Source organism: Plecotus auritus, assembly GCF_963455305.1.
Source record: "Plecotus auritus genome assembly, chromosome: 9".
NCBI classification, from domain to species: Eukaryota; Metazoa; Chordata; class Mammalia; order Chiroptera; family Vespertilionidae; genus Plecotus; species Plecotus auritus.
The window spans coordinates 58,304,725-58,316,724 of record NC_137783.1 but is presented as its reverse complement, the minus strand read 5'-3'; the positions used below and the strand labels follow the sequence as shown (position 1 = coordinate 58,316,724).

Sequence of the window (12,000 nt, the reverse complement as noted above, 5' to 3'; positions counted from 1 at the left end):
AGAGACATCGATCAGCTGCCTCCTGCACGCCCACTACTGGGGATGTGCCCGCAACCCAGGTACATGCCCTTGACCGGAATCGAACCCGGGACCCTTCAGTCCGCAGGCCGATGCTCTATCCACTGAGCCAAACCGGTTAGGGCATCAGGCGCAGATTTAAAGTAATCTCAGGCGCCTCCAGTCCCTGGGCCTGCTCTGCTGGAGTCTCGGAAGTCAGGCACTCGACCAGGATCGAGGGCCTGCGGCTCTGCTCTGGCCTCTCCCGACAGCATCTGCAAAGGCTGTGAGGCTGGCGAGGGCACCCTGCCTACTCCCTGTTCCCTTTCTCTACCTTTAAGTGTTCTCCTCTCATTCGGAAACCGGTAAATGAAAAATGAAATGTGGCTATTTGGAGTAAATGAGTGCATCCCTAGAGGAGATGAGACTGGCAGAGACTGCTTGTACCAGGAGCTCTTAGCATCGATTCACGCTGTTGCTGCCAAAGTAGCAGAGGAGCAGAGGGAGCGCATTCTGCACCACCCTCCCGTGTGGTGTGACCCATCGCGGCTGTGTTGTGGCGTCATCAGCCTCTGCTTCCCTCGCCCATGCTGGTCAGCACGCCAGGGAGACTTACAATGTGCCGCCTGGGTCTGAGCCAACAGGCTGTGTTGATCGGGACTGAAACCAGAGGATCCCTGACCAAGCACTGCTGCTGGTCTGCTGGCAGAATAAGCAGGCGGGCTGCGGGTCGTGGCTTCCAGCTCATCTCGACCCCAGCCTCTTGCCAGTGCACGGGAAGTTGTGTACTGACAGAATACCAGTACCGGGTTCCTGAGGAAAGCCAAGTGGTTTAAAGAGAATGACTGGGTATTGAGGGGTATTCATGTAGTTGCGGGGGAGGGGCAGCGCACCCATCTCCAGTGCTCTCACCCACCGCAGCCTGCACTGAGTCTGAACCCTGTCTGTGTGTTGTCTTCGCAGTGGGAGAAGCTGCAGATGACAGCCAGCGAGCGCAGGAAGATCATGTGCTCGGTGACGTTCCACGTCATTGCCATCACCTGCGTGGTCTGGTCCTTGTATGTGCTCATCGACCGCACTACTGAGGAAATCAAGCAGGGGCAGGCGACAGGTATGTGCCAGGGATGAAGGGGCTTGGCACAGGTGCCTGGAGAGCCCACGGGTCTCAGACTGAGCGTGACTCCAGGTTTCATTCCCGGGTTTCTGGAAGGGCCACCAATTGGAAGGCAAGAGGCATCCTGTTGTGATGCGCTCTTGCTGTGAGCGGTTTCTAAGGCCCAGTCAGAAGAGAGGCGGTCATGGGGCCAGAGAATCTCCATGAACTGCCCCTGGAAGGGCAGGACGAAAAGGAGGGGCCCCTCCCAGCCCTCCTGCAGGGAGCAAGCTTTGATGAGTTAAGAGTCCGTGGGTTATAAGAAGTTCCTGAGTTGTGTTTTATCTCTTCACATCTTAATTAACGTCAGCTGAGAGGCTAACCGGTGTTTCCCTTCCAGGAATCTTGGAGTGGCCCTTCTGGACTAAGTTGGTGGTGGTGGCCATTGGCTTCACGGGCGGACTTCTTTTTATGTACGTTCAGTGCAAAGTGTATTTACAATTGTGGAAGAGACTCAAGGCTTACAACAGAGTAATCTATGTTCAGAACTGTCCAGAAACAAGCAAAAAGAATATTTTTGAAAAACCTGCCCTCTCGGAGCCCAACTTGGAACATAAAGATGGGCGTGGAGTCTGCCATTCCGACACCAACTCTAGTTGCACAGAACCTGAGGACACTGGAATGGAAATCGTCTCTGTCTGAGTGGGGAGGGGCGGCTTTCCTGCACGTCCACCAATGGCGTCCACCAATGGCGAAGGGAACTGTTGCCTGCCATCGCGTACCTTCTCCCGTGCTGCTAGCACAGATCGGCCCGGCGACTGTTGTTAATGCTTCTCTCTCCTCAGCCTCCTACCGAATCTCCTGGGAAGCGCACGGAGGCTGTGTGCCTGGGCACCACCTCCACAGCAGGTCTGTCAGGGGAGGTGGAGCCTGTGACACCAGACAGGGAGCTGGCGTGGTCTTGAGCAGAATGAGGATAACATGTCAGGCCTGAGGGAGGCGCAGGAGCAGGGTGGCACCGGGCCCTGAGGGGCAGCTCGTCAGGTTGGCAGCAGGCCCAGCCTGGCTTGCAGCGCTCAGAGTGTCGTCACGGTGCGAGGACCCCTCCTCCCGGGAGAGCCCAGAGGTGCTCCCACTGCCCACACTGCCTGCGTCCTCCCCAGCAGGTGGGCCGTGGTGCTCTGTGCATGGTGGCAGGTAAGTCACTAAGCAAACAGCACTTTACAAAAAGAGAACCTTCATTTTATGTTTCCAGTAAGATTGACATTTTAAAGAATGTCTCCTTAGAAACCTCTTCATGACCCTGACGATCACTTTCATGTTCTAACAGATCTGAGACCCTTTCTGCCTTACGTGTTCTAAGAAACACGACATCTCTTCTATGTCCATTAAAGGGACTTGTGACCATAAAGCAGGACAACAGGTCTAACACTGTCTCCTAGTATTTCAGGGAATGAATAGATTCTAAATGGCAACTTGAGCATAGTTCCTGTGGTTTCAAGCCTGTGTTATGACAAGTCTTACAGACCTTTCTTTGTCAACACTGAAAAGAAAGGGCTTATAGGGTCTAAATGAAAGGAAAAGTGAGTAATTAAAACAAAACTGAATATTTAAAAACCATTCCTTTCCAGACAAGCCTCTCTAGCTTGTGCTGGCTTCACACTGAAGAGCAGGCATGCTCGCCTGGCCTGGGGGTGCACACCGCAGGTCTCCGGGGCCCCTGCGCCTCAGCCAGCTCCTGCTCCAGAGGTGCTGCCCAGGGCAGAGGCAGACAGGCTGGCTGGCTGGGGCCAGCACCCGAGTGCCCGAGCGACTGAGCAGCGACTGCCATGGCTCACGGTGTCCCTACCCTCAGCCACACCCCAGCTGCTGGTCGCCTTAACTGGACTGAACAGAGATGATCTTTCTGGGGCCCTGGCCTTGCGATCAGTCTGTTCTGTTTTTAGGGATGCTCTCCCATTTTTCATACAACAAACAAAACCAACTCACTACCATCAAATGGCTTTTGTCCCTTAAAGAGTCTACTTAGAATTCTGTTTTTACAAATCAGTGTCATTGCTCCAGGGACAGAGTTAACTCCAGGAGGAGGCGAGGACCTCAGTGCAACGTGGGTTTGCCCAGGTGCTCACTTTCCCAGCAACTCTGCCTCCTGGTGCCCGCCTCCTCGGGGGTGAGGTGCCCAGGGCCAGCCCTAGTGCTCTGAGACTGATGCCTGGCCTGTGTGCTGAGAGGCTCATGGATGATTCCTCGCTTTCCAGAGGAAAGCCAGGAGGAGGCCACAGGGTGTCAGTCCTGAGGAGCGCGTGGAGCAGACTGCCCTTTTCCACCTCCTCTCCTCAGAATCCGACTCCAGGGTCTGGGGCTCTGATCTGCGGAGCGGCTCTGCATGGCCTTCCTTGCTTGGGTAGCCAGGGCCGCCGCCAAGCCCTGCACATGGGTCAGCTCTCCCTCTCGCTGTCTCCCAGGCCCCATCCAGCCCAGGCCCATGTTCACTGTGCCCCAAAGTGCAATTACCCACTCCCTCAGCCTGGGACCAGGCAGACCATTCACTCAGGGTTGCTGAATCCTGGTCATCCCCGGCTGCCCCTTAGGAGTGGCCTCGCCAAGGCCGCTCTTTCCCCCTCTGACAGCCGATGAGTGTCAGGTGAAGACTGGGGTAGGTTTTTAAGTGGGGTCCTGCCCTCTCCCCCAATGGAACCGCTTATGCTGAACTTGAAAAGTACGGAGACTTCCCACCGAGGGGTACGTGTGCTTCAGCCTCAGCATCTCCTGGTCAGCCTCCCCACTGAGGCTGGCACCCATTGTGACAGGGCAGGGAGGCACCCTGTGCCCCTGACTGGTGTTGCTCTCACGCCCAACAGAGTTTTATGTGAAGCCTCCTGCTGCTTTTCAGGAAGGCCTGCCACCCTCTCATCACCTGTCACCAGGTTCCCCAAGCCCTTCTGCCTGGGAGTCTGTCCCACATCCTTCTCTTCTCTCCAGAAGGTGCTCCCTGGCCTGTCTGCCTGCAGGTCTCCTTGAGCCTTTGCCCCTTCCCAGTCCCAGCTCTGCTCTTCCCCTCCGAAGGGAGGCACGCAGCCCTGGCAGCTTGTGCTGTGCTGCCATCTAGTGGGGACAGCAGAGCTGCCAGGTGTTCCTTTTAGTCTCTCACTACTGGTAAATACTTTGGGGGTTAATCCCTGGCTTCCCCTCATTTGCACCTGGCTTTACTGGGAGGGGGCTTTTGGCTGATGCTTAGAAATGAGGTGAACTTGCAGGTCTCGGAGCCAGGAGGGCTGGGACCTGTGGGCCTGGCAAGGAGGAGATGGAATGGCCCTCGGGAGTCACCAGCCAGCCTTCCCTGATGTGGCCTTTATTCCCCCAAAGTTACAGCACAACTCATGGGGTTCTGACTTCTTTGGCTGCCAGCAGTAATTTGGGTTTTGTGCCTGAGTTTAAGAATTTTCTAAAAACTGTAAAAGGTCTCTTACTATTCCAGGCCTCTAGCATGCCCCTCTCCCACTTTTTTTTTGCTTCAATCCCCTTTTTTCAACCGTATGGGTCTAATTTTCAAACCTCAGGTGCACCCTTCTTGGCTACAGATGTGCAGGCAGCAGGCAGTGGGCCACTTCGTGCCTCGGGCAATGCCTGACAGGGTTGGAGCTCCTGGGCCTGGTGGGCAGCTGCCTGCTGGGAGGCCTGGGCGCTGCAGGGCAGACACCCATGATGCTGGGGAGCTGGCCTGATGCAAACACGTTTGAAATAGTTACCCTTTGGGTCTGATTTGAAATAGGCAGCTTCCATTTCTAGCCCAGGGAAGACCTAAACAGCTCACCACCTATTTAGATGCAATGTTTCTAGAACGTTGATCGTTAATAAAAACCAAATTTACACTGGCATGTGTGGCATTGTTTCTAAAAGGCACTTGGGGAGTTTCTAGTTCTCTGAATGTCGAGTTTTGTATCTTTTTGTGTGTGCTGTTTCTCAGTATTACCACTTGAATAATTCTCTGCAGGGCTCGTGTGTGCTATCCACGGGGGTGTCTAAATGCAGCAATAAAACATTTCTTTAAAAGTGTGGCCATGAAAGTGTTTTCCTGCAAGAGGCGGGGATCCTCTGGCTTGCACATCAGGGGCGGAAGTCATGCCCCTCTGGGGGAATCCTCCTCACCTGTCCCAGCGAGGGCGGCCCTTCCCCCAGGTGCTGGTGCTCAGCTGGGTGGGCTGGGTTCCGAAGGGCGTGGGGGCATGGGAGTGCAGACAAGCAGTTCACACAGAGGTGCTTGTGTGAAACATACAGGCTGCACCTGAACTCACCACCCTGAGAAGCGGACTCAAGATCAGGGTGTGTGGCAGCATGACCCTTGGGGTAGCCAGTTGCTTAACCAGCCTTATTGTTGGAACAGTTACTAAACCACAGGCCAGACGAGTAAGACCGGGAGACTGGGAGGTTGTGGGGGGATGGGGGGAGGGGGCAGCGGGATCACTGGTGGTTGCTTAGCCGGGCTTCATCCCTGACTGATGGGAGCGCCCCAATCCTCCAGTCTGGAGACTGCACAGCTTTGCTCTCAGGCTTACCTGTGTGCCTGAGGTGAAAAGGGGGAGGCCGAGGCTGCCCTAGGCATACTGTACCCCAGGGAGCCAGGAGAATTCGTCCACAAGGGCACCACGGTGGGCTTCCAAGAAACTCGGGAGCTGAGGAGGCCACTTGGCCAAGTGTCTTCCTTCTGCCGAGAGGAGGTCCCCAGACCTGGTCTTCCAGAGGAGCACGGGCCGCAGCAGAGCCAGCCGAGCCGCCAAACCTGCTCAGGTAAGTGTGTCGTTGGAGGAGGAAGGGAATCGATGTGCCCAGAGCTTGTGCTCAGTTGTGGTCAGGAGCAGGGTGAGGAGGTGGAGCTGAGAGGAATCAGCCTCAGGAAGAAGGTGAGGTGGGCTGCCTGGGAGGAGCCTCTGCTTTGGGGATTGGATGAATTCAGTGAGTTTGGCTGAAGAAGCTTCAGCTGGGGCTTTACTGCCAGCAGGCTTCAGACCTCCAGGCCGTTCGGCCCTGACCCAGTGGTGACCCAGTGGTGGGGTGTAGGGCTGCTGCTGCCACCTCTAGGCACTTCCAGTCCTCTGTGTCATGGGTGGGGACCAATCGCAGGCCCACCTTCTGTTTTGTAAACTTAGAGGCTCACAGCCATGTCCATTCATTTACACATTGTATTCAGCTGATTTCCTGCTCTAATGGCAAAGGTAAATAGTTGGGACAGATCTGGCCTGCAAAGCCTAAAATACTTACGTGCATGGCCATTTATAGAAAACGTGTAGTCTGTACATGCTGCCCCTAGATGGTGCCCCTAGAGTTGTTGGTCACAGCCCCTGTCAGAGGTGCCATGGGGCCCCTCCAGGGCCTGTCACTTCCCCCACCTCAGAAGTTCCTGGGAAAGAGTTGAGAGGGAAGGGGCAGAGGAAGAATATGCCTTCCTGAGCTGGCAGCTCCTCCAGGATGGCAGAGCCTGCTGCTGGCCTTGGAGAGCCTGCATCCCCCTGCTTCTCTCTGGAGTTGAAATGCAATGAGAGGCACAGAGTCCTGACTCCACTGGCGTGACCTCTACCCCCTGCACACCAGGTTGGGGTGGGAATCCAGCGATTCAAGGAGCCGCGTATGGGCCCCTAAACCACCTCCCACCCTCTAGGTGAGGCAGTGTCAGGCCGTCCCCATGACAGGGGCAGAAATAGAATATTGGGGACCAGCTAGAATTTTAAGAAATAGTAATCATGCTCTGTTAACCGGTATTGTTTTGTTCTGATTGAAGAAGGTACATTCTAACCTGACGGGGAGCTGCAATGCAGGAACAGGGAGCTCACCTGGAAATGCAACCCATCCTCCCCATCCGGGAGCTGCCTAGTATCATGGAAAGATTAACAGCCTTGTTGCAGAAACCACAGCCTCCAGCCCTTTGAAGACCCCCAGCTTTTTGCATATCGCCAGCCCTTTTAAGACTCCCAGCCCTTTGCATACCCACAGGCCTTTGCAAATCTCCAGCCTGCATTACCTGTAAACTGCCCATTTGGAATACCTTTTGCCTACTTCTCCATGTGATCTTTGTCCTTCTACCCAATATAGGCAGCTGGCTTATGGTGGAGGGCAGAGCAGATTTTTGTGGATGACCTGCTGCTTTCCCATACAGCTGGCAGGATTGGAATAAACGCTCATATGATCCAACCCTGTCTCTGCTTAATTGTGGACCCATTGGTTGTCCAGTTACTCCTAGAGAAGAGCTGGTCTGGCTGTGGTCCTGGTGCTGATGCAGTACAGTCTGCAGGGGCTCAAGGAGACGGGAAAAGGCAACAAGGTTAGTGTGAGAGAAAGAGTGGAGTAGTCCATACCCTGTCAGCCTTTTCCCATGTTAAACTGTCCTGTTCTGAACTGATGATGACAGTAGACGGAAGCTCTTGGTGGGGGTGGGTTCTTTAGTTGATTGGTTGGTTAGTTGCGGGAAGCTAATTCCAGCAGGTCATAAATGCAAGAAGTTCATCAAAAGGTTGGTGGAACTTGAGCCTTCAGCAAGGGCTGGAAAATCACATGTTATTGCTTGTTGGAAATGGCCGAGGGCATTTCCCCAAACCTAGAAAAGATGCATAAATGATTGCTTGCTGCCAGACAGCTAAGGGCATTCCAATCACATGATATTGCCTCCTGCTGGCCAAACACCTGAACAGCCGAAGGCAGTTTCTCCCAAACCTGATAATCTTAGTGTATACCAAACCTTTGATATGTATATCTGCTTCAGGGCAATTTGTGTAAATAAAAAGCTCTGGGTCCAGAGAGACAGGAGGACTTAGTTCCTTTAGCTAAGTCTCCTCTGGCTCCCCAAAATGCCTTCCAAAATTATGTTTCGTCTCTGGACTCTTTATTAATTTACTGCAGCCCTTCTCCAGATTCCGGAATCCTTCTAGATGCTGGACAAGACCCCCGGCAGTTAGTGACTGTTAGTTCAAACTAACAAAGAGTTAATCACCCAAATGTCTCTCCAGACTTCCTTTCAAAACTCCTCTGATCCATGAAATCCAGTCACCTGGGAACACTGGTCCAGGGCTCTCCTCAGCCAGGAGGTGTGGGCCCTGAGGACTGTGAGTGTCCAGCACACTCCTCGGGGAATGCCCATAGCTTTTATCTGATTTTCAAAGGTCTCTGCTTCCCTTCCACACTCCCCAACACTGGCAGCAGCCACTCCAGTCTGACCCTGAGTTGGCCGGCAGACAGACCCAGAGAGGGCACTGCTCCGAGTCACGAGTCACTGAGGGCTCTTCTGACCCAAGGATCTCCTCCCACCCTGTGACTCAGTCCTGCAAGGCCCAGGCCCCAGGGACTGGGGGAGGGGGGACGAGCCCAATGAGATGGAGGAAGTAAGTTAGATGTGGAGGCCAGGGCAGTGCTGCTGTGGGGGAGGAGCAAGCTGTCCTCTACCCTCCAGGCTCTTCTGGCTGGTCTGACAACCACGTAGATGCAAGACAGGTGTGCAGGAGAAAATAACCTCAATACATGCACATGCATGGGAACAACATACATGAGAGACAGAGACACGAGCAAGGGAGACTCAGAGACAGAAGGAAGCGGGGTGTAAGGGTCATGGCAAGACAATACGAAGAGCAGATGTTTAGTGAAGTTTGTCCTGCCCTCTAGACAGGTCCAAAGGGTTGTCTCTAATTCAAGGCCCCTCGTCCCAGTTCGTCTAGGGTCAAGCATGTGAAACTCGAGGCCAGTGGGCTGCATGTTTGACATGCTAGTTCTAGGTAGTTAAGGGAGGGGTAAGTTTCTCTTGAGCCTGAAGCTAAAATTGCCTTTAGCTTAGAATAAACCGCCTAGCACTGAGGTACGTCTTGGAGTGGCTCATTCTGAACCCCCATACTGGGCTGAGTAAGTAGCTACCTGACCAGTATCTGTTTTGTCAGAGCACTGTCCCCCAAGTTTTCTGTTGGGAATGGAAGGTGCTTGGGTGCAGGATCACCTGGAGGCATGGAGGGGCGCAAACGCCTGCCCTGGGCTTTTGCTGAGCAGCGGAGTTCTCATCTGTGGACGGGCTGACCATCCCGCTGGCCCCTGGGGGAGCTTTAGGCGTAAAAGCAGTGCTGGTAAGTCTTCTCATTGCCCTTTTTAAAGGATCCACTCCTGCTCCTTCCTGGAGGCTGGAAGTCCAGCAGCTGGTGCAGGGGAGGTCAGCGGGCACTGGGGCCCAGCTCACACTGCCCAGGCACGCCCACTGCTCCGCACTACATGGTGTCTGTGACAAAGCACGCTGGTAGCAGGTTGGAAATTATTTTAGAGACAGTACTGCTCATGTGCCATCCCTTCTCAGGAAGACCCGGAGCCAGGTGCCCCTTTTCACGGAGTCAGAGGACCAGGCACGACTAGAGCTCCAGCGCCAGACTCCGAGCAAGGTGTCCGTTGCACAGGAGGCCCCGTGCAGGAGCCCTACCCTATCTTCCCATACCAACCTAGTTCCAAAGCTGGCCAACCTGCTGCCAGCACCTTCATATGCCCGCTTGTCCCCTAACCCTAAAAACTCAGCCCCGACTTCGGCAGGGAGCAGACTGGTTAAGCTTCGCTCTAGTCTGTGTGCTGGCTGCCTGACAAATGAGCCCTCTTCTCAGTGACAGCCTGATGCCTCGGGCCTCGGCTTTCTGGGCCACCAGTGGCAAGCCCATGGGCCCTTGTTTGGTAGCATCGGCTGGTGGGAGGAGGATGAACCCTGGAACTAAAATAGAGCTGACAGATGACAGGATGGCTGGCCTTTAAGAGGGAGGGCAAGTCATGTCAACACGATGAAACAGGAGATCAAACCCAGCCCTTCCCCAGGGAAAGGCCCTCAGCAGGGCATGCTGGGAGGTGGGCAGGGCCCAGCAGGGGCTGAGACATGGGCAGTGGAGGTGTCACCTATTTTTAAATTTATATAAAACTAGAGGCCCAATGCAAAAAATTCGGGCCCAAGGGGCTGAGACATGGGCAGTGGAGGTGTCACCTATTTTGAAATTTATATAAAACTAGAGGCCCAATGCAAAAAATTCGTGCACAGGAGGGTCCCTAGGCCTGGCCAGCAATCAGGGCCGATCTGTGGGACAACCAGCGAGGCAATTGGGAGGCTGCCGCTGGCACCTGCCTTGGCTGGCCTGGGGCCACCCACTCGCCAGCCCCGCCCCCTGCCGCCGCTACAGGTTGTCTCCCTCTGCGGGGCAACTGGTGGGGCAATCGCGGGGGTTGGGGGGGACCCACTGGCACCTGCCTTGGCTGGCCTGGGGCCTGTGGGCTGGAGGCAGCTCCTGCATTGAGCGTCTGCCCTCTGGTGGTCAGTGCACATCATAGCAACTGGTCCTTCTGCCGTTCAGTTTATTTGCATATTAGGCTTTTATTATATAGGATGTGTGTGCCTATTGAGATCATATGACATATAACTTTGCAGCTCACTTTTTTCACTTAACCAGTTTAATACTTTTCTGTCAGAACATCTGTATCTACATTATTCTTTTTAACTAATGCAGAATTAAGTTCACTAAATTAAACTAGTCAACTAAATCCTTATTGCTATAGATTTTAGGTCGAATAAGAAACAAGGCAGAAATCCACACCCTTGACATTAACTTTGTATACTTGGGGGTGTGTGGGTAGTTCTAAATATAAATTCCTAGATGTATAAAAACAGGATGGAGGCATGTTAAGGTGTAAAACTGATCCCCAAAATTATTCCCTTATCTTCCCACTGTGAAACTATGAGTTTCTTTCCTGACATTGCAATATGCGGGAATTTTTTAAATTGTTACAAAAATGATTCCCTCATATCTCACTGATGTTTTACTTTGCATTTCCCAGATAAATGACATTGAGCATCTTTTGTATACTGCTCATTTCTGCTGATGTTAATTTCCATGCCTTGACCATTTTGCTTGGATTTTTATTTGTATTTTATACTGAACATGGGTGCCTTTTATGATGTAAGAACATTAACACTCTGCTTTTATATAAGTGGAAAAGAAGTACAATTCATGAGTTTTTTCCCAACATTTTATTATGAGTAATCTATATCTATATATCTATATATATCTATATATATCTATATATATCTATATATATCTATATATCTATATATCTATATATCTATATATCTATATATCTATATATCTATATATCTTTGCATATGGCTAATATGCAAAGTGTCCCCTTGGGAGATCTACTGGGAGTTTGATCGCTTGCTATGAAGTGTGCTGACCACCAGGGGGTGGCCCAGAATGAAGGGAGGCCCAGCCAGCAGCCTGAAGGCCTAGGGATCCTACCCGTGCAAGAATTTCGTGCACCAGGCCTCTAGTTTGAAATATAAAAGTTTGAATAATTGTACAGTGAGGATGCATATGCCCTAGGCTCTGCAGTTAACGTTATATATGCTTGACTGCATAGCCCATCTATGCACCACTCTACCTACTCATCAACTTCTTTTTTTCTTGCATTTCAGAGTAGATTGCAGCTATAAGTACACTTCACCGCAACCACTCCAGTCTGCATATTGTTACCTAGAATTCAATGTTGGTTTATGGTTCTTTTTGTTCTTAGGTAGATTTACAGAGGAAAATGCACAGATCGCCAGACAGCATTTGATGAGTTTTGACAAATGTATGCAACTACCGGTATGTAACCCAAACTGCTATCAATGTACAGAACATTATCTCAGTCCTGAGAATTCTGATGGCCCTTTTCAGTCCACCCCGTCCCATTCTTCCCAAGCAAACATGGCTCTGATTTCTTGGGTTTAGCTTACCCTAGAGCTTAATTTTAATGGAGTCATACAGTGCATACACTTTTGTATAAGAGTTTTTTCTGCTAGCACATTGCTTTTGAGTTTAATCCATGCTGTTGTATGTTAGCTCATTCCCTTTTATTGTTGATTGATAGGTCATTGT

The 12,000-nt window shown here is 52.2% G+C and overlaps 1 protein-coding gene across 8 annotated transcripts in view; it reads left to right on the top strand.

Annotated features, from left to right (window-relative positions):
* Positions 1-5,142, top strand: part of MARCHF8 (membrane associated ring-CH-type finger 8) — a 103,975-nt gene extending 98,833 nt beyond the window's left edge. For all 8 annotated transcript variants that reach the window (XM_080641783.1, XM_080641781.1, XM_080641776.1 and 5 more), the window contains 2 exons: positions 961-1,108; positions 1,491-5,142. In XM_080641783.1, the coding sequence (XP_080497909.1) occupies positions 961-1,108; positions 1,491-1,792 (450 nt within the window). In that variant the 3' untranslated portion in view covers positions 1,793-5,142. The remainder of the gene's footprint in view (positions 1-960; positions 1,109-1,490) is intronic.
* Positions 5,143-12,000: the final 6,858 nt, after the last annotated feature.